Source organism: Pistacia vera, unplaced genomic scaffold, assembly GCF_008641045.1.
Source record: "Pistacia vera cultivar Batoury unplaced genomic scaffold, PisVer_v2 Contig343, whole genome shotgun sequence".
In the NCBI taxonomy this organism is placed as follows: Eukaryota; Viridiplantae; Streptophyta; class Magnoliopsida; order Sapindales; family Anacardiaceae; genus Pistacia; species Pistacia vera.
The window spans coordinates 2,053,818-2,077,044 of NW_022196161.1; the positions used below are offsets into that span (position 1 = coordinate 2,053,818).

The window sequence follows — 23,227 nt, forward strand, 5'->3', positions numbered from 1 at the left end:
GGTGGATTCTTACTAGAATATGAGTAAGATCCGAATGCAGATAAGATAATTGATGAGGTGGGATTTGCTGAAACTTTAGACAAAATAATAAGCAGATTTGAGCGGATCAAAAGGTTTCAAGAGGAGAGTTTTTCATGTATTGAGAGGAAAATGCAAGAACAATAGGATCAGTTGCAAAGTGATTTTAACTCGTTCGCATCAAGAATAGAAAAAACGATTGACATCCTTAGGGAATGCATGACATAAATTTTCATCATGATGAAGAACTTCTCAATAGCCTCCTCCTCCTCCAATCAGCCTCCACCTCCTACACTATGATGTATAGCTAGTTGTTATTATAGTAGTATAGTTAATTTGTTTAGCATGTGATACAGCTTGAGTCAACTTGAATGTTAATTGTCATTATTTGTGGTTCCAATACTAAACTTTATGTACGAAAATTATATTTGCCTTTTGTTTATAAATATGTTAATTGATAAAAATTGGTTTCACAAGATGTTCTCGATTATCTGAACTTCTCCAACTGATTTTTTCATTATGACAAGTTTTCATAGGCTGCCGACAATTCCATAATGAAGGAGATACTTCATTAATTATTGTTCTATACATATCTCAATTACTCTTTTAAATGCATATGTATATGTGATACTAGACATACCAAAAGACATATCAAAATTCAAATCCCGGATGAAATGCATATCCAAAATTCGTTATACAACTAGTTAACAAACAGTCTGCAATGTGACGGTAATATATACTGAAAACATTCAGAATAAGTTACATTAACATTACAGTCCCACTATACTTACTCACCATCTTACTAACCATCTTACTATCCTTTGTAAATATAACGCATAGTACTGGTACTATACGCATAGTACGGGTACCATGTAAAATTTTAACAAAGGTTGTATGGCAGTTAGTACAAGTGGTGAGTAAGCATAGTGTTTTTCTTAACATTATTATTATGAATTCACAACCCTATAGCAGACATCCTACTCATACCAACCAACGACCAAAATAATAAAAACAAAACAACTAAATCAGTATACAGCTCAACTGCATTAATCAGAAATTAACCAAAGTGCGAATAATTTCTACCCAATACAATTATATATGCTTCAACCTGTCAACAACATTAAATCTCTCCCAATGAAACATGTTCATCATTTACAGACTCCTACCTAGTATATAATTTACTTTTTTTCTATGAGATTCTGAACCAAACTAGTAGACAACTATCAACATTTAACAACCACAATTTAGCACACATTATAGAAAACTTAAGCTGGTTACAATTATACAACATACATAACACATACATGGGTAGCAACAACATCATTAGACAACACTTGAGTATTCGATATACTTTCAATAATGTTGACGTAATCATATGTGAGGGCATCAGCCACAGAAGTAGATAAAAGAAATTGTTCCTTTTCTCACTCTGCTGATGATTCTTTCCCTAAAAAGTAGCATAACACATTAATAATCAAATCGATATTATTATAAACTTCAAATAAGTAAATAATGTTTCAAAAACAAATATCATGTAAGAATATGTGTATAACTCATACCAATTCCTTGTTTTCGTAATTTTTTATATTTATTCCTACGTATAATTTCCTCAACCTTCGACTATTTTCTTCTGCATAGAGGATGACCTTTGCTACGAACTGTTTGTGAACTAATAATTTGACTATTTCCCTCTTTGGGAGGATTGTCGCCATCTTTACTATTCAAACCAATTGTGAAAGAGATGTTTACTTTTCTACCAAGCCCTCCCTTACTTTCCTTCTGCTCAAACTTTTTTCTCATGTCAATCATAAATTCCATCAATATATTACAGTCTTCCTCATAGTTTGATGTCATATCGGCTACTGTCAACATTATATTTGACAACTTATCAAAACGTTGTCCTTCAACGTTGGTGCTCCACTTATTAAAACTTACCTTAATTTTTATATGATATCTTTTTATATTTTTCCTCCAACACTGTAAACTGTACTTATCTAGGACTTCTGAAACTTTTTTATGAATCAACACAATAATGGCATGTTTGCATAAAATCCATCTGAACTCAAACAAATGACAATTACAATGAATATCAAATGAACTTTCTTCAAAGTACACCACAAAAGGAACACGCCGATTAATATCTCCAAACCAAACATCTTCTAAAACTTGATACTCCTCATACGAATCACACTTTTTCAAAAAAGATAATTCACAATAAATCTTCTCTGCAATCTCTTCTTGAGACTCTTTAAATTTTATAGTTGTGTATGCAATTTGAAATTGTTTCTCAATAGGGTAATTAGTTATGCATGGTATCCAAAATTTGAAAGATCTACAATCAACCACCCCTTCTTTTTCCACAAATTATTTCAACGTTGTTTTAGAATTTACATATCCATCAAAAAATGCATGCATACTTTCACTACGTTGGGTAGTAGAGATACTTGCCTAGAAAGTATCTTTAACAAATGCAGGCACCCAACGTACTCTTTCTTTGTACAATCCACATAACCATTAATTCTCGTAAAGGTTGTGAACATCATTGAATTTGTTCCACCATTCTTCGAACTCTTCACGTGTAAAGAAATCATATACAATATTTTGTAACTTAACCTTTATAGTTTCATATTCCTTATACCCTCTTAACTTTTTAGGCTATTTCTTCATTATATACTACAAACACCACCTATGTCTTATAACAAGGAAAACAATCTCAATTGCATTTTGCATAGCCTTATCTTACTCAGTGATAATTTCATTAGGAGCAAAATCCATGCATTCAAGCCAAGAACGAAATAGTCATACAAATGTCTTAGTGTCCTCATGGGAAATTAACCCACAACCTAACAATGTAGAATGTCCATGATGATCAATCCTCACAAAAGCAGAAAATGGCATATCATACTTATTCGTCAGATACGTTGTGTTGAAGGTCACAAAGTCACCAAATTCTTTATATGCGGCCCTGCATCTAGTATCAACCCATAGCACATTCTATAATCAACTCTCTTCATCTACATAAATCATGTACCAAAAATTTGAATTCTCCTTTTGCATTTGCATAAAACACCCGAGTACTGCCAAAGCATCTCCAACTCTAAGTCATAGCCTTCTAACTTTTTCAGTGTAGTTCCTACAATCTTTTTGTAGAAAAGTCAAATAACATGACTGAAAATTTTTATATGGTCTAATCTCAGCCAGATCATTAACTTCAAGTCTCCTTTTCACATAAGGTTATATCGTTTGATTCACCTTGAAATATCTTCTTTTTGTCGGACTTATAAGATCATGGTTGTGTTCAAGCACAACTAATTTAATTTCCCATTTGCATTCACCATTCAAAGTTGCACTACTCCGACTCTTACAATTTGTTTTAGCCACATGTTGTTTTTTCAAGGTATTTCTGAATTTACATCTCTCCTTCCCAAAACAAGAACACGCCAACTGCCACGTATCTCATCTTCCCCATCATCTCCTTTCTTTGACGTACGTATCATTGCTTCAAAACCCATTTTATTACTATACATTTTGTAATACTTCACTAGACTATCAACTGAATCAAACATCATTCCAATACGAGGCTCCACTTCTTCCTCTGCACATCCCATGCCTTCTAATTCATCACATTCATTTTTCTGATTTAATGGTTTTCTAATGGACAAAATTAGAATGTACTAATATAACACATCATAAAAAACAATACGGTACAACAAATTTAAATTCATGTTGACAAAAAAGTTAAAGTTTCAAACACAAATTACCTTAACATCATTGAAATGAGGCAAACTAGACTGTTCCATATTCCATAATTTCATGCAAAACCAATACCAGTTTTCGCGTTCATGAATCTGGTTCACAACAGTCGCCAACAAATATTGTCTATCGGTTATTTTGTATTGTAACATATATTCAATCCAAAATAGAATACGAAACTAAATAAATGCATAAATTAAGTCGAAAATTCTTAAGTACCTCAACAAATATTTCTAACCTCAAAAAGTTTGATCTCCCTTTCCACCGTAAACGATTCTCTCTGTAAAAAATTGGTGGCTTTCCTTTGAAAATATTAGTGACTTTCTTGTCATGGTAGCTAGTTGTTATGGTTGTTGAGGAAGAAACCGCCAATACTGCGTGAAGACTAACAAGCTCTGCCAAGAACATGCAGAAGAAAAGATGAGACAATGAAGTTGAAATGTATTAGCTTTACAGTGAAGCTACAAATAAAGTCTTATTTTTATTTTTTTTTTTCATCTAAAAATTTTGGCGCTTATTTGCAGAAGCGTATTAGACAAGTTATATCTTTTTTATTTGCATGACATAATTTTTTTTGTAAATTTAAAAAAAATAAATATATATTTGCCCCGCTGTTCAATGGATAGTCGTTCATTAGATACAAACGGCCGTCCATTGAAAATGGTCGCTCATCCATATAATATGAACAGACGTCCATTCTTGTTCTTTTAAAAAATCATTCCTCCTCATTTTAAAAATACTGCAAGTCATTATGTACAGGCATCCATTCGAGGTGGACGCCTATCCATAGGAAATGGACTCTCATCCATATAATCTGGACGGGAGTCCATTGTTAGTTTCGTTCAAAATTTCGTTCAAATTGGTGGACGACTGTCCATTTGTAATGTGCAAATGTCCATCAAATATGGATGAGCGTCCATAATTGTTGGACGGTCGATCATTCACGCAAGACATATTATAGTGTCCAACGTAGCTACGTTAGACTCGGATGCCACGTAAGTTGGTACAATAATTCGGTGAGATTAATCAGTGTCTGTAGAATTATTGTTTCAAGATAATGAAAACAATATTGATCGAGCTCTAAATTGTTAGGCCCGACTCAAATATGTGTATTTGGGCCAAACATGAATGAGCTACATTCAAAACTTAGTTGTACTCTTACGAAATGAATATTACATTCATAATTTTAAGAAAAAGATTGGTTCTGAAGCCAAACCATCCATTGTTGATGAATTGCTTTTGCTTGAGCTAGCCATTGAATAAGTTGTAGACAACTCCTTAAGGCCTTTTGCTTAAAACGTCAAAATGAAGAAATTCAACGAATATCTTAAATAGTAAAAACCAAGAAAAAAATTTATCTCTCTCGTAAATATATTTTCATTTTGACAAATTTCCAAATTCCAAATTTAAAGACTTTCTTAGCAACCAAACAATTACTAAATGGTATTATGGTCTGTTCCCAACTACAAAAGACGGCTATTAGTTGATCGATTGACAGCACTCGGTCGCTCACTGATACTATGGAATGGCCAAGGCCAACCTCAACACACTTCTGCAGAAATGCGCCACTCCTCATCACATCAAACAACTCCAGGCTCATCTCATAACCGCAGCTCATTTTCAATTCCAATTCTGCCCTGTACGCTCCAAGCTCATTGAGTTCTACGCCCTCCCTCCTCTCAACGACCTCTCTCACGCCCACACTATCTTTCGCCAAATCAACACGCCTTCGACCAACGACTTCAACGCTATTCTTCGCGGCCTTGCTCGCTGTGCCGAACCCACCAGGGCCATCTCTTGGTTTCGCTCAGTGTTGATTAATTCTGTCAGAATAGACGCCCTCACTTGCTCCTTTGCACTGCAAGCATGCGCGCGTGTTTTGGCTTGTGTCGAGACAATGCAGATGCATTCGCAAGTTTTGCGTGGTGGGTTTTTCGCTGATGCGTTATTGGGTACTACTTTGTTGGACGTTTACGCGAAAATTGGCGATCTTTGTAGTGCTAAGAAGGTGTTTGATGAAATGCTTGTGAGAGATATTGCGTCGTGGAACGCGTTAATTGCTGGGTTGGCGCAAGGGAATTTGGGAAGTGAAGCGTTAGAGTTGTTTAGGAGGATGAGGGAGGAGAGTTTGCTTAGGCCTAATGAGATTACCGTGCTTGGAGCTCTTGCGGCGTGTTCGCAATTGGGTGCTTTGAGAAAAGGAGAAAAGATATATGAGTATATAAGAGATGAGGGGCTTGATACGAATGTGCAAGTTTGTAATGCTGTGATTGATATGTATGCAAAATGTGGGTTCGTGGATAAGTCGTTTTTAGTGTTTGGAAATGTGAAGTGTAGGAAGAACCTTGTTACATGGAATACTATGATAATGGCATTTGCAAATCATGGGGATGGGGTCAAAGCCCTTGAGCTTTTTGAGCAAATGGGTTCGGTTGGTGTGAAGCCGGATGATGTCACCTACTTGGGTGTGTTGTGCGCGTGCAATCATGCAGGGTTGGTGGATGATGGTGTGAGGTTGTTTAATTCAATGATGGAGTCTGGTTTAAACCCTAATATGAAGCATTATGGGAGTGTGGTTGATTTGCTAGGTCGAGCAGGGAGATTACAAGAGGCTTATGATATGGTTAAGTCTATGCCAATGGTGGCTGATGTGGTACTTTGGCAGACGTTGCTCAGCGCTTGCCAAATATATGGGGATGTCAAGATGGCGGAGATAGCATCAAGTAAGCTAGCCGAGATGGGGTCTAGTAATTGTGGCGATTTCGTGTTATTATCTAACGTTTATGCTTCACATGAGAGATGGGATGATGTGGGAAGGGTGAGGAGAGCCATGAGGACTAGGGATGTGAAGAAGGTGCCTGGATTTAGCTACATTGAAGTGAATGGTGTGATAAACAAGTTTTTCACCGGCGATAAGAGCCACGGAAGTTGGAGGGAGATATATAAGAAGTTGGATGAGATTAGGTTCAAGATTAAAGAGTATGGATATGTGGCTGGAACTAGTTATGTGTTGCATGATTTAGGGGAAGAGGAGAAAGAGAATGCATTGTGTTATCATAGTGAGAAGTTGGCTGTGGCATTTGGTTTGATCAGCACGAGTGAAGGCACTTCAATTCAGGTGTTTAAGAACCTTAGGATTTGCGGGGATTGTCATGAAGTGATAAAGCTCATCTCCAAGATTTATAATTGCGAAATTATCGTGAGAGATCGAGTTCGGTTTCATAAATTTAAAGAAGGTTCTTGTTCTTGCAAAGATTATTGGTGATTTATTTCATGCATATATCATAAACATGATGCTTATAAAAGCAAAACTTTGGCATTTATTCAAGCATTTCGCAAGAGAGAAGATAAAATCATAAAACTCCATCATGTTTCCTCCATGCTAACCCTTATGTCTCGAAATGCCAGTTTCAGGGAAGTTTGATCTATCATTACGGCTATTAAGACCAATTTTTCTCAGCCGTAGCGAGATAATTTCTCTTTGAGATGGAAGAAATTAGTTAAAGAATATATTCATGGCTGAGTAGTGAGTATTGGACACAACAGCATTAAATTAAATATCCCGGCTCTCCGACTCTGCAAACAACTTCCAGTCCGCTGAGCACATAAGTCTTTAAGTTACTCAGTATATCAATCACAACAAACCTGAAGACTAAATGTTACATGACATAAAGAGATATTTTACACAGCAAACAGACCAAAACAGCACAATTACAGTTAATATGGTTGGTTGGCGAAATTATCACAACTGCATGGAGATGGGAGAACTATGTCAAGCAACTGGATAAATCAATGACCTCCCTCCTGCTAGGACGCTAGATTTTGAAGCCTCAAACAAACAATTCTAAATCAACTTCCGAAGAATGGCACGACCTCGACTGATAAAAAACTCCCGTATGAAGTGAGCCTGAAATAGTAGAGTCAAATTGTCACATTGCAGCTAATCTTTCTTTAGCCTCGCCTCAAAACCACCTTCAGGTCGCTTTATAAGATTGTAAGGCATGTGAGTTCCAAGAAGTTTATCCCACATGGAGAAGAACGGCTGAGAATAGTTGTACTTTGTGCCATGGAGTTGATGATGGATGTCGTGATATGCAGTGTTGTTCTGAAAGAATAGATGGAAGATGTTGCCAGGCAACCATAGTCCACAATGATCATCAACAGTTTTGATTACGGCAAAGCAGAAAAAAATCACAGCCGTGCGTGCTGTCATTCCTGAGACAAGGAAAGAGATGGCTCCACCAAAAGTGTCAAGCAGGAGACCCTCAAGTGGGTGATTGTAAAGGGCACCAATTGCATAAGGGACTACCAGCCTATGATGCTGTGAGTGGACATGGCGGTACAAATATTTGTTCTGATGCATATACCGGTGCACAAAGTACTGCCATGTATCCATGACGAACATGGCAATGACAATCTGCACAAGTTGGACAGGAATGGATGGCTGAGATGTGATCCCAGATGCATCTGCGTTCGAGGTCAACTGTTGAAAAGCCGCCAGATAAGTTCATTAAAAAAGTACAAATAGAGGACAAGCCAGCCACAAAAAAGATCATTTGTCATTAAAAATTGTCAAACAATGTATGGGATTTCCAACTTTCATATTCCTGTTATGAGCCACATCGCACCATAAAAATAATCCTTATAATCTATTACTTACCAATTTTCAGATTACTTGACAAATATGACAATATCACAACTTAATGACACAAGTTTTCAGCAAGCACAAGGAATGCAGCTTAAACAGCTAGATTAATGAAGGCTTTATTTAGCTCCATTCTAATTTCCATAAAGTTGAGAAAATGCCAAAGAATTTAAAGATGAAAAACCTGAGCATGACAATATTATCAAAGATCATGTAAGTATGATTATTTTAAGCAAACAATTAAAAAGAAGCAGGAGCAATAGAAAACATCATACAGGGACATAATATAGATGTTATTGCCTTGCAGCATTTCAAGTAAAATTCATTTTCACTTCATGGTTCTGCTAACTCAACAGGTTTTACTATTAGCCACGAATTGTGCCCCCCTCACCACCAAATTCACAGTCAACACCAATGCCTCCACCTCCATATCCTCCTACACTACCACCTATTCCGACTTGGAAACACTTTTGAATCAAACTGCCCAAGTTATCTGCAGAATAGCCAATTCAACCTAGAGCAATTTCATGAAGAATAATTACTCCTATATGTACACCTTACAAGTTAAAATCCCCAAAAACTGAAAGATAGAACATGCTTTCAAGGGAGTAAATTGGTTTCAGATACATCTGCAATAGAATAAATTTCATCTTTTGATGCAAAATGATGAGAAATCCTGCAGAACACTATCATTAGGTAACCTTCTTCTTAGTCTTTTAACAGTAGGATTCCCATTAAAGGGTAAAAGAAGGACCAGAATCTAAACACAAATTATTAAGCAAAGGGTGCATAGAGCATAATGGGCCAGAAAATTGTCAATCAAAATATAATTTACAACATTCAGCAACTTGCATCTAAAAGCAAGCCCATGTACATTTCTGCTTAGGTATTTAGGAGTAGTAGTTGGACAAGAAGACAGAGAACAAACTTTATGTTAAAATACCATCACAAGGAACAAATTCAAAAAATCACAAATAAAGTTAAGAAATATAAGAAAAGCGTTGCATAAGATGTACAAAGACACTGTTAAGAACAAGGTTTAAGAATCTAAGATTAAGCGGGATTCAATTAGATTGACAAACATCTAACATCATTCCAGCTCAAATAAATATAAATAATGATTATAATATCAAGATTCCAGGTGTCTGTTTCTTAATTGGCCTATTAGTCTAACAACCTTTTCTGAGTAAACTCTTTTAACATTGATACCCCTGTTATGGCAATGATCGAGAAACCAAGCACAGAAAACCACTCTCACCAAAATCCAATCACATAGCTAACAGCTATTGACCACAGAAAGCATAGTTTCAGCAAATGTTCACTCATGCTGCTAAAAGCTCTTAACCGCATAAAGCAGAGTTCCAGTAACTAGGTTTTCAAACATCCAACAGCCTTTCCTGCTCACTCATGTAACATTAGTTTACCTTCAATCCAGACTCAAAAAAATATAAATAATGATTGTAGATTCGAGATTCCAAGTGTTTTTTTCTTAATTGGCCAATTAGTCCAACAACCTTTTCAAAGTAAACTCTTTTAACATTAATACCCCATTACAGCAGCAGTTGAGAAACCAAGCGCATAAAACCACTCTCACCAAAGTCCAATCATATAGCTAATAGCTCTTGACTGCAGAAATCCCAGTTCCAAATGAGTTGATACGTTTAACCATTTAAAAGAAGAAAACCAATGAAACATTTAAATATAGTGACGAAACCCAAAGGTGACTTCTACAGCAACCAATAATAAACCTTACCACATCGGTATCTCTCTATTTGCAGCTAAAAAAAAGAAAAAAACCCTTAAATAGATTTCAATATGATGGTCAACCATCAAGCAAATAGAACAGGCTTCTGCATATCACTATATACTAATAACTATGATGTAGGTTCAAACTATGATGGTTGACATTAGCACAAAAAGTGAGAGGTTCTAACATGTATCAGATCTGTAAAGTGTCTTTTTAACCAAAGGATTTAAAGTTTAAGAATACTAAGAGTCATATGTAGAGAATATATAACAATAGGAAAGTCAAATAATTTTGTCTGAAAAGTGTCTTTTTAACCAAGGGATTTAAAATTTAAGAATACTAAGAGTCATATTTAGAGAATATATAACAATAGGAGAGTCAAATAATTTTGTCCATTAAAGCTTTAATACTAGCCTGATGCTCAATCATCTCCGACCTTGGATTTTGGGGATGTAGCTTTCATGCGAAATTGAAACCCATTACTCTATGACAGAACTATGATCCTCAACGCAACTTGAGCACATTTTCTTCCAAGTCTCAAGATGCAGGAATGAAAACAATATTTCCCACTTTATACCTTGATTTTCACTTAAAAAAAACTTGGAGATAGTTTCTGTTCCACAATCCACTTTAACAAAACTCCCAGGATACTCCGCTACCCTCAGAAATATCTCTTTTTCCCCCAAGAATAAGAGCAAACCCTCGATCAGCAGCCACCCTCCCGACAAGAGAGTTCACCACTTAAGAGAATCACAAACTGGTCTCCATCTCTATAACTCCACTTATTTTTCCCCCAAGAAGAAGAGTAGACCCTCAATCACCAACCACCCTCCCCTACAAGAGAGTTCATCACTTAAGAGAATCACAAATGGGTCTCTATCTCTACAACTCCGCTTTGAGTAACCTTCCACTGTTGTTTTTCACACAATTCCTACTTGTGTAGCTTCCTTTTTCAGAACAAAACTCTGCTTTAATAAATTAGAAAATCTCTTTTCAAATCCTCCACCATGGATCATAACACCAGAAGAATAACAGGTCTAATAGTCTCAGCTTCCTTGTATAATACTTTCTACAGCCGACACACATTTTACATTTTCTTTTTCCTTTTTCTTTTCCTAAGCTTGCAAACATAAACCAAACCCCCAAACTCACNTAAAACATTTTTATGAATTAAAAGTTACAACAATGAAACCTTTAAAATAATTTAAAGAAAAAAAAACTAAAACCATAAAATTAGAGAATATATAAAAGAATAAAAAGAAGTAAATACTTGATATAATTAAATGGTTGGATTAAGTTGTTATCTAGCAGTTAAAATCATTTTAAATGATAAATAATACCATTTTACATCAATCATAACTTAAAAATTAAATTCAAAGCTTATGGTATATCATTTTTAATATATAATATTCACAATTAAAATAGTAAAAAATAATTTATTAAGACTTGGTAGGGCCAAACCGATCCCGGCTTCTGACTATGTAGGAGCAAGAAGAAGGCCAATCCAAGCAGTTACCAAAGCATCCTCAAGGTTGGGAGCCTAAAGGCTAGACGCTAGAGGGCCAAGTGAATCAAGGTTTCCCAGGTCGCCTTGTCTGTTTAACCGGTTAAGTGGGTTGTTTGTTTGGAAGACGGATAGGTTATTTTACAGGAGTATAAATTTAAACATAATAAAAACTGGAGGGTGCTTTCGTCAATTGAAAGGGCGTGTGGCGTATTGCAATTTGTGGGCTTATAATATAAGTTAAGGAGATAGTAGTAAAATGAGAAATGTTTTGGCGCTCAAGTTGAGCCAAAAATTTTAGGAGAGGAAGGGGTAGAGGCGCCCAAATCCCGAGGTGATTCTGAGTTTTGATTGGGTTAAAGTTAAACTTAACTGGAATCAAACTGTTAACTGTTGAGGCCCAAGTTATTGGGATACAATCTATGAGAAACTTTCACGTCATAGATATTTTTATAGTGGGCTTGCAGTTCTAAGCCCAATATTGAAGTCTATAATTTTAATACTATAAACTAAGTTAATTCATGTCATAATTTATGAATGTGTTTTATAACTACTTATATGAATATATACTTCCAAGTCAAAAATCGTAGCGGTTTAACTTTCCCAGGAGATTGAATATTTAAATATAGATAAAGACGCTACAAAATTTTAGCTTCAACTGGGCATATTCACAACGATTATTTGATTATCAATATATTTTACCTTACTGACACGCGCAGCACAGAGGAGCGTGGCAAGACCACCCAACAAGATCTTCGAAAAGGATTTCTCATCGGGCAAGCAAACATTGGCGTAAAAGTTTAAAACTGTTATTCCCTTTAAGTTTGCAAAAGTCACCATTTATCCACGTGTTTTCAAAAATAACAATTTGTAGCTTTTTTTTTTTATTTAAAACGACATTGTTCTTCCTTTCTACACACAAAAATTAATGAAATTTGTGTTTTAATACAGAATAAAGAATAAAGAGATTAAACTATTCTTTTGTTTTTTATTAAAAATAATAAAAGAAAATAACAATTGAGTGAGAATAAAATAACAATAATCAGTAAGGGTGCGTTTGGTTTATTATTTTGGATAGGATTTTTGGGATAGTATTGGATAATTGAATATGGGAGTATTACGAGGTAAAATTTATAAATTTATAAAAAAACTCCCTAAGTTTGCTAATTTAATAAATACCCCAACATATAAAATGACAAAAATACCCCCACCACCTACAGTGCCAGATTCCGACCACCACCGCCAGAATCTGGTCGAAAAATCGCGTTACGACACAGACCGGTTGGATCTGTGTCGTAACGCGTCGTTATGGCCTTTTCCGGCCAGATCCACCACGGATCTGGCAGAAAAAGGCTAGATCTACGGCCTGCTGTGGCCGTCAACGGCCGAAAAAGGCCAAAATGACGGCCATTTCTTTGGCCGTCGTTCACGGCCAGATCTGGCCGGAAAAGGCTAGATCGCTGAAATTCCGGCCATTTATGGTCGGCAAGTAGGCCGTTGTACAGATTCCGGCTACTACCGACGATGGTTGCCGGAATCTGGCAAGTATGGGTCGCAGGGGTGTTTTTGATAATTTTTAAACTTTTTTTTCAGGGTGTATTTGATGAAATTAATAACCTTATGGGGTCTAAAAGTAATTAAAAAAATAGGGTAATATTTCTGGAATAATGTGCCAAACATTATTTGGAGAATAGGATTGGGAATAGGGATAAAAATAATGAGTCAAACATGGCCTAAAATATTAACTTATAGAATAATAGTGTAAATGTATATTAATATTTTCAATAAACATATATTCAGGGGCAGATCCAACCCCTTTGAGGGTAGGCCAAGCCTACTCTCATATTTAAAAAAAAAAAAAAATTACTAATATATAGGCCCACAAAAAATTGCTATTAATATATATACCCAGACCTATCCTCAGATTTTTTGAAAATGAAAACTATTATACATACATCCAGACTTACAAAAAATTTGTTATTAATATATATATTCCAAACCCACATCATATTAAAAGTTTAAAACTCTCTTCACTCTTCTTCTCCAAGGCTCCACCTGCTATTTATGATTTTATCCCTGGAATGCTTTACTCTCACATTCTCTCTTTCTCTTTCTTATGCTATTCGCTCTTAAAACTTTTGAAGACTAAAATTGTTAAAGCTTTGACTACTCAAGATGTCACAATTAGCTTTGTTTTCTATTTTATCAGTTTTAGGTATGTGTATTGCTCGTTTCAATTTAGTTTATTGAAGGGTTAAATCATGCTTGGTTTTTGGAGGTTTTTTATTATAATTTGAGGAAAAAAGACATGGATCTTGTGAGTTTATTTTGTTTTTTGTGTCTAAAAATATTCTTGCGTTCTCAAATTAAAACCTTAACTATATTTTAAATGACACTATTCTTCACCCTTCACCCACCACTTTTCTACATTTCAAACTTTACCGTTCAGCTGCTTAAATTATTAAAAAAATCTGAGTTACTATCTATGGTTATACCTAGAAAATTCCCCCTTTTCTTATTAATTCATATTAAAAGTCAACGCAGTGTTGACTTGATTTAAGTTTTAGCTGACTTTGGCTTAGGTTAGGTTTGATCAAAGTCGTGAAAATTTATATTATAATCTTTGGAAGCCAAAAAAAAAAAAAAAAAAAAAAAAAAATTAAAAGAAGGTTTTGTTCAAGATTTACTTAACACATTTACTCAAAATTTTGTTTCTCGTATATTTATTCAAGTAGAAAAGTATTGTGTTATTGCATTCTTTTCTTTCAGGTTCTTAATATTGTATTATTTTCTTTGCTTAAGGTTTGGTATTTTTTTTAAGTTTTCACTAGTTATTTGACAAACAATGACAAAGCCACAGAGGCCCCCTTGGGCAGAAATCATGAGTCAGCCACTACATGTATTAGCTTAAGAATGGTAAATTTTACAATTGAAAAAGGTTATGGTCATGACATTGTGCTCTCTTTATAAATTTTATAAAATTTTATTATCTTATTATTTGATTAGTTTTTATAATTTAATATTGTTGTGTATGATTTTTCCACCAAAATTTTATTATCTTGATATTTTATTATTTTCTTTGCTTAAGGTTTGGTATTTTTTTTTAATTTTCACTTGTTATTTGGCAAACAATGACAGAGCCACGGAGGCCCCCCTGGGTAGAAATCCTGGGTCAGCCACTACATGTATTAGCTTAAGAATGGTAAATTTTACAATTGAAAAAGGTTATGGTTGACATACCATGACATTGTGCTCTCTTTATAAATTTTATAAAATTTTATTATCTTATTATTTGATTAGTTTTTATAATTTAATATTGTTGTGTGTGATTTTTCCACCAAACTCGGGCTACCGCAAGGATGTAGCTCGACCTAGGATCAGTCCGACTCCACCGGTTGTCCAACCCAGCATAAGCTCGTCAACATATAGCTCAACCCAGCACAAGCCAGTCGTGAACAACATGAATGATCATTCAATTAATTCCCAGATAACTTCAAATCCCAAATATCGCGGGAATGACCAAATCAACAGCAATCTCTACGCAATCACAGCGCCCAATCGTGAGAATATCGGAATTGCAATTCAGATCAATTGTAATCCGTTATTTTCGATCTTTCCTTTGTACAAACCTTGTATATAAACCCTCTCAACTGACGGAAAAGGGGTTACAAAATTTTCACAGAATTCTCATTGTAAGCTCTTACAGCAAATACAAAAAGCAGTGGACATAGGCTTAAAGAGTTTGTCTCACCGAACCACTTTAAAACTCTCATTGTCATTTACTTTATTGCATTCAATACTTGTCAATCGCTGATTATCTGTAATCACGTGCACATCTATTTCGATCCTGCCAAGGTCGATCAGAATTCTCTAGTTGGTGCAGATAGAGCTGGTCAAGGACCGGTCCCAAGCGAGTCCGGGCCTAGGCCCGTTTGGGACTAGTCGCTCATGGGCCTGGGACCGGTCCTAGGCCCATGAGCAATTTCAGGACCTCGACTAGTTCCTAGGACCAGGACCCGTCCTATGGGCCTACAAAATATCATTTCCCCCTATCTTTTTTTATATTTTATGGGCGAAATGAAATTCTATGGGGGGTTTATGTAATTTTTAGGGGTAGATTAGTAATTTTCAGGGGCAACAGCCATCAGTTATTAAATGAAAATTTTTTAAATTTTGTAAAATGTTATTTTAACCCCAATAATTTCTGTCTATTTCAAAATTTATAGGGGGTTTTATGTAATTATCTAGGGGCTAAAATAAACCAAAAGGGTTTGGGCCCGGGCCTTGGAGGAGGGCCCAATGGAGGGACAGAACCCTCCTCCTTAAGCCTGGTCTGATTTTAGGACCAGGCTTACTAGGACCGGGTTTTTGGGCCATGTTTTTGGACCCGGTCCCAAATGCCCAACTCTAGGTGCATATTTCTATATCAACATTTTGGCGCTAGAAGGAGGGCCCTCTGCCAACATCTCAACAATTCCTACGAACAATCGCAACAACCTACCCAATCCAAGCCCACAATGGTGCACACCAAATCAAAGACCACCACCGAAAACATTGAGAATGTAGCGACAATCCACCAAGAGGTACAACAAGACGCCACTGGATGCCGACCACCCATGCCGCAAACTCAGCACGCCACGAATAATCAGGGGGTAGGGATGTCAAACCCCAAAAACGGCCAGCTGGTGGAGATGACCAGAATGTGGTTGCACAGGCGATGCAACAAAACGTGGCTGAGCTGAGGAATCAGCAAGCAACTGCCTAGAATATCAACTAGTCGCGCTTCACTAGTGCCACCCAAACAAATATGAATTCTGCAGGTGGCCAGTCCGGTTCATCGGCGCCAAGAGATAACCAATGCCCCCAACATTGCAAACTGCATTCTGCTCACGATCGTAAGTCCTATAGGCAAACTAACCTTGGGAGGCGGCCAGTGAAGCAACCACTGGAGGAAAGTGAAGGCAATGGTCATCCCCGAGATACTCAACAATATCCCCAACGTCAACGTGCCGGTATTAAACCACACCCAAGACAAGCCATGTGTGCCAATCTAGCAATGACCGACGTTCCAATTATGACCAACATTGCGAGCAACGAATGAACGAGCATGATAGCTCCCCATCAGCCTAGCCATCATGACTCAACTTTGCGCATCAATGCACACAATAGAGGGGCTTCGCAGCAATAGACTTGCGAACTCATTTGCTCGAAGTAAGGCTGAACAGAGCTAGTTAGGGCAACCATAATAAAGACTTAGATCACATGCAAAGAATGCTTAACGATCTGAAAGCCCACCAGAATGGCATAACAGAGGAAATAGTAAGTTCCTTTTTTACAAAGGAAGTTCGTCAGGCTCTCTTCCAAAGGGATTCAGGGCGCCAGAGTAAGTTCGATGGGAAAGGGGACCCTAAATAGCACATTGATAATTTCAATGACCTGATGGAGCTGTACCAGGTCTCTGACTTGGCGAAGTGTAGGTGCTTCGCAGTCACATTAGTAAGAGATGCCAAGAAGTGGTATAAGAGGCTCAAGGCGAACTCCATCAACTCCTGGAAACAATTCTCCTCGTTGTACTTACAATAATTTCAAGCGAGGAGACAGTTCGCAATGTCACTTAGCTACTTAAGCAACATTCGTCAGGAGAGAGATGAAACATTACCTCGTACTTAACGAGGTTCTAGAACGAGCAGACAAAGGTTACGGATGCACCCAAGGAATCCATCCAAACTTTGCTAATTGTAGGGGTCAGGCCGAACACAAAGCTGTGGAAAGAGCTCCAAAGTGAAGATCACATAAGTCTAGCCAAGTTTTACCAAATGGTTGCGAAACACCAGTAGGTAGAAAGCTCGTTGGCAGCATTGGCCAGAAGTTCAACGCGAGGGGTCCTAGACAGGCAACAAGATCCCCCATCGGATAAGTGCGAGGTCTAAGACTGCAATGATAGGGACTGCAACAGGTTCCAAAAAAGACAAAGAACAGACAATCGCGGAGATAGGCTACCTCTCCTGCGATATGTAGAATAAACCCCCATCACTCAAGACATCGCCCACTTCTACAAAGTCTCCCATGAAGCGAAGAGACTGCCCGTTCTAAAAAGAATAAAGGGGCCTCCAGGCAGAAGAGATCGACAAAAGTATTGTCGATACCACTGGGATGTTAGGCACAACACAAACGAGTATTGAGCTTTGAAAGATGCTATCGAAGACCTGATAAGAAGGGGCCACCTAAAGGAATTCATTAAGACGACACTAGCTCGCAAAAATCCTAATGAGCAAAATAACCAGATCCAGAGCCAAGACCAAAACCAAGCCCAGAACCAAGTCCAACAAGCCCCGTCAAATGCCAACAACGAAGTCTAGGTAGGCGTGATCTACGGGGGGCCCGACATTGCAGGGAGCTCAAGGTGTGCTCACGAGCAGTATGCCCAAGAGGCAAGGACATACTCGGTCCCTCAGATAATGAGTTGTGAAAAAAATCCGCCCAAGCAGCCTAGACAAGAGAGTGAGGTACTAGGGTTCACAATCAACGAATGTGAAGAATCCCTCGCCACAATCATGATACGATCATAATTACGACCAAAATCGACAATGCTCAAGTACAGAGGGTAATGGTCGATAATAGGCATGCAACGAACATCATTTTCTTAGGAGCTTTCCGGGGAATGAGGTTCACAAAGAGGGACCTAAGGGCGTGCCTTTCGCAGTTCTACAGATTTACTGGGGACAGCCTGATTCCCAAGGGGACGATCGACCTCCATGTAATTCTTGGGACGAAGCCCAAGATTAGGACGGTGATGACTGGATTTTTGGTGGTAGATTGCCTTACAACATGCAATGTCATCGTTGGAAGGCCGATCTTGGACGATTTGAGCGCAGTCACATCGGTGCGCTTCTAAGAAATGAGGTTTCCAACTCTTGAGGGGGTCGCAATGATCAAGAGTTACAGAAAAGAATCTTGGGAATGTTACAACCAAGTCATACATACAACACAAAAGTGGCTGCTCCTGAGAATAATGGTTATAGCAGAATCCAAGCCAAACCCTGGGCCACTCGAGGATACTATAGATCTTCACGTCTATGGAGAAGAGCCCGTAATAGGGCCAACAGAAGAGCTGCGAGAAATAAGTGTCAGCGAGGAAGATCCAACTCGTGTACTGAAAATCAGCAGCAGTTTAAGTGGAGAAATGGCTGATAATTTAGTGGGGTTCCTGAGGAAAAACCTCGACGTTTTCACGTGGATGCATGCAAATATGGTGGGGATAAGCCCCAAGGTAATATGCCATAAGTTGAACCTCGACCCTAAAGCTTCGGCCCATAAGGCAAAAAAGAAGGTCTATGGATGCAGAGCGCTCACAAGTGCTCAAGGATGAAGTCGACAAACTCCTTAAAATCAACTTCATCAAGGAAGTCAAGTACCTAGACTGGCTTGCCAACCTGATCCTAGTCAAGAAGTCGAATGGCAAATGGCAAACTTGTGTCGACTTCACAAATCTGAATAAAGCTTGTCCCAAAGATAGTTTTTCGTTACCACGGATTGACCAGCTAGTAAATGCGATAGCCGGGAATGCACTACTTAGCTTCATGGATGTGTACTCGGGATATAGCCAAATCCTGATGTACTAGCCCGATGATGAGCATACCTCATTTATTACTAACCGTGGAATTTATTGTTACAAGGTTATGCCATTTGGCCTCAAGAATGTTGAGGCGACCTATCAACGCTTGGTGAACAAGATGTTCGCCAACCAAATCGATAAGACCATAGAGGTATACATCAATGACATGCACGTCAAGTCAAAGGTCACCGAAAGCCACGTTGAGCATTTGAGGAAAATGTTTGGCATTCTCAGAAAATACCAGATGAAGCTCAACCCTTTAAAATATGCTTACGGTGTGAGTTCGAGGAAATTTCTGGGCTTCCTCGTGAACAACGGGATGTAGAAGCCAACCCAGAAAAGATTCAAGCTCTGATAGACATGAAAAGCTCGACCACCATAAAGCAGGTATAGAGCTTGACAAGGCCTGTGGTTACGCTCAACAGGTTTGTTTCTTGAGCCATAGACAGATGCTTACCATTTTTTGAGACCCTAAAATGAAAGAAAGGTTTCAAGTGGACAAAGGAGTGTGAAAGAGCCTTTCAAGAGCTGAAAAAATATCTGGGACAACCTCTTTTGTTGTCAAAGCCCATCCAAGGTGAGCCATTGTTATTATACTTGTCGGTATCAAAGTCTACTGTCAACATGACACTGGTATGCGAGGAAGGCAATGGCCGATATACTATGTGAGCAAAAGAATGTTCGACGAGAAGACGAGATACCCTGAGATGGAGAAGCTTGCCTTCGCTCTTGTCATCGCTGCCAGAAGCTGCAGCCTTATTTCCAGGCACACTCTATTCACGTGCTAACCAACTTTCCCCTAAAGAAGATAATGCAAAAGCCCGAGACATCGAGTAGGTTAATCCAATGGACAATAGAGATGAGTCAGCATGACATCAAGTAGATCCCAAGGACAGTAATCAAAGGTCAAGCCTTGACAGATTTTATATCTGAATTCTCATGCTAGCTAGAAGGTGAATCAAGGCCGCCAATGGCAGATACCTCGGGAGAAATCAAGCAACAAAAGCCGAAGCTCGATGACTTATGGTAATAGACTTTATATGTGGATGGCTCCTCGAATGAGAAAGGGGTAGCAACGGGGCTCTTGCTCGAAAATCTAGAGGGAAACCTGATCAGAGCCGTAGTAAGGTTCAAGTTCACTACCTACAACAACAAGGTTGAGTACGAGGCGTTGCTCGTAGGGATCCACCTCGCCAAAGAAATGGGGGCAAAGTCCATTAAGATTTACAATGACTCACAACTTGTAGTCCACCAGATTACCAGAGAATATCAAGCAAAGGAAGACATAATGGCATCTTACCTCTAGCTAGTGAAAACCGAGCTCAAGCAGTTCAGATCTTTCACAATTCGCCAGATCCCGAGGGAGAAGAAATCGCAAGCAGATACATTAGCCCGCTTAGCCTCTACAGTGAACTAGGAGAAAACCGATTCTATCCCAGTTAAGTTCCTCCCTAGACCGAGTGTCTCCGCCTTGTAAGGGTCAGTTTTAACAATGAGTCAGAGATAACAATGAGGCGGAGATACAGTTGGATGGACGTAATCATTGCCTACCTAAGGGTGGTATACTACCAGATGAGAGAATTTAAGCTAGGACACTTCATACAAAGGCAGCTTGGTACACACTCATCTATGATAAATTATACAAATGTGGATTCAATGTACTGCTCTGCTGCTACGATGTATCAACCATAAAGACGCGAATTATGTTCTAAGAGAGATCCATGAGGGAATTTGTAAAAATCATGTAGGAGGCAGATCTCTAGCCTACAAAGTACTTCGCCAGGGGTATTATTGGCCAACAGTTTTCGATGATGCGGCAGACTATGTGCGCAGATGTGATAGGTGCCAGAGGTTTGCAGATATTCCGGAAGCTCCACCTCAAGAATTGACTACTTTAACAAGCCTCTAGCCATTCGCGATTTGGGGCATTAACCTGATTAGCCATTTGCCTCAAGGAAAGGGAGGCGTCAAGTTTGCGGTGGTCACTGTTGACTACTTTACCAAGTAGGCAGAAGCTGATCGAGCCCTTGGTTATCGTCACGTTGAACAAGTTGAAAGACTTCGTCTACAAAAACATTATTTGTCAGTTTGGAATCTCTCACACTATCATAACCGACAATGGGAAACAGTTCGATAGTGAAGACTTCAGATCTTTCTATGAACAACTCGGCGTTAAGAAGAGCTTCGTTGCTGTTTACCAGTCTCAAGCCAACAGTCAAGTGGAGGCCGTAAACAAAGTCATCAAACACAATATTAAAAAGAAGCTCGACGCCTTAAAGGGAAGATGGGTCGAAGAATTGTCTGAAGCCTTGTGGTCTTATAGAACAACAGTCAGGAGTTGGACAGGTGAAACCCCGTTCTCTTTATCATACGGATGTGAAGCAATGGCCCCAGTTGAGGTGGGAATCAGTTCGTTCTGAAGGAAAGTCTTCAACGAGGAAGTAAATGAAGACCTTTTCTGCCTGAGGCTAGATCTAATTGAAGAGCACCAGGCCAAGTCTCAATTAAGGCTCGCCTCATATTAGTAGCAAGTCAAACGATATTTCAACACCAAAGTCAAAAATAGAGACTTTGAAGTAGGCAACCTGGTTCTCAAAAAAGTCATCCAAGGTACTCAAAACTCGAACTTGGGGGCACTTGGACCCAAATGGGAAGGTCCTTTTAGGATCTCAAAAAAGCTCGCACCAGGATCTTTTCACTTAGAACGTGATAATCCGAGAATTATACTATTTTATTTAGGCTTTTTGGTCAGATTTTAGATACTTCTTAGCTTGTTTATGCTTGAATTGCTACTTAATTCTATATATTTTATGTTTCAGGTCTAAACATGCATTTTTAGCAAATAATGAGAGAATTGGAGTTTCTGTACTTAGAAGTAAGCATATCTCAGAATTGGGAAAAGTTCCAAAGCAGAGTGAAGCACTATGAAGCTTGTTTTCATGAGAAAGCATCGAAGATTCAAGGAGAAAGCAAGCAGAGGGCAATTCTGTAATTTAAGAATTTTCCAGGAAGGTTCGTCACAGCGAAGGTTATTCTTCGCCGCGGCGAAAGAAGCTAAGAACAAGTTTAGCTTTAGTTCATCGCCGCGGCGAAGTCTGCAAATTTTTGTTTCCTCCAAAACGCACAGTTTTATTTTTTAGGTCTTTTAGGCAAGGTATATAAGAAAAACCTTGCCATTTTGAGAGGGGGTCGTTTAGGTTCGTCTGGTTTTCATTGAGTTTTGAATAGCTTTTACATTTGGGAGAAGATTTGAGCTTGAATCTTGTGGAATCTTCAACTAGGGGAGATCTCTTCTCTTTTCTCTATATTTCAATATGTTAATTTCTGGGTTTATTGTTTTTCTTGCTGTTTATGTTAATCTAGTCATGAACTAACCCATTTTGGGTTAGGGTTTGATGTAATTCGGATTTTTATAGATTAATCAATTGATTATTGTTGCTTTTATATTCTATTGCATAGATTGTGTGATTATTCCGAATTTTATTGATTTTACTTATTGAACATGATGAGATTGAGAAATGAGTCATGTTGAGCTTCTTGGATAATCACCACTGTTATTTTGAATGTTAGAGATAGATTTGAGAGACAATGAAACCAATCTAGGATTCCATTAGCTTAATGAACTTGGATTTGTTAATCTTCAAATTGTTGGGTACGGAAGATTAATAGGGAAAAGTAGGAATTCATAGCCTGAGAATGTATGTTTACAACTTAGGGAATTCGGTTTACAATCCGTGCATGTGAATGTGAGAGTAGCATAATCCACATAATTAATCTATAGAGTCCGAATGAAGTCAAACCCTAACTGTTTGTTTTAATTGATATTACACTTGTGTTAAACCTCGCTTTCATAATTTAGTTGTTTTTGCATTTAGTAATTTTTGCTTTCAGTTTAGTCTTATATTCTCCCATAAATCCAAACAATATTTGGTTTCTCCAACTTGA

The 23,227-nt window shown here is 37.9% G+C and overlaps 2 protein-coding genes across 2 annotated transcripts; one reads left to right on the forward strand and one right to left on the reverse strand.

The window, feature by feature from the left end:
* The first annotated feature begins 5,223 nt into the window (after positions 1 to 5,223).
* LOC116138728 (pentatricopeptide repeat-containing protein At1g34160-like) lies at positions 5,224 to 7,187 on the forward strand. Its single transcript, XM_031424413.1, has one exon. It carries the CDS (start codon positions 5,297 to 5,299, stop codon positions 7,034 to 7,036), a length of 1,740 nt encoding a protein of 579 aa, XP_031280273.1. The 5' UTR covers positions 5,224 to 5,296; the 3' UTR covers positions 7,037 to 7,187.
* A 111-nt stretch (positions 7,188 to 7,298) lies between these two features.
* Positions 7,299 to 8,485, reverse strand: LOC116138729 (very-long-chain aldehyde decarbonylase GL1-9-like). Its single transcript, XM_031424414.1, has one exon. The coding sequence runs from the start codon at positions 8,174 to 8,176 to the stop codon at positions 7,712 to 7,714; it is 465 nt and encodes a 154-aa protein (XP_031280274.1). The 5' UTR covers positions 8,177 to 8,485; the 3' UTR covers positions 7,299 to 7,711.
* Between the last annotated feature and the right edge of the window lie 14,742 nt (positions 8,486 to 23,227).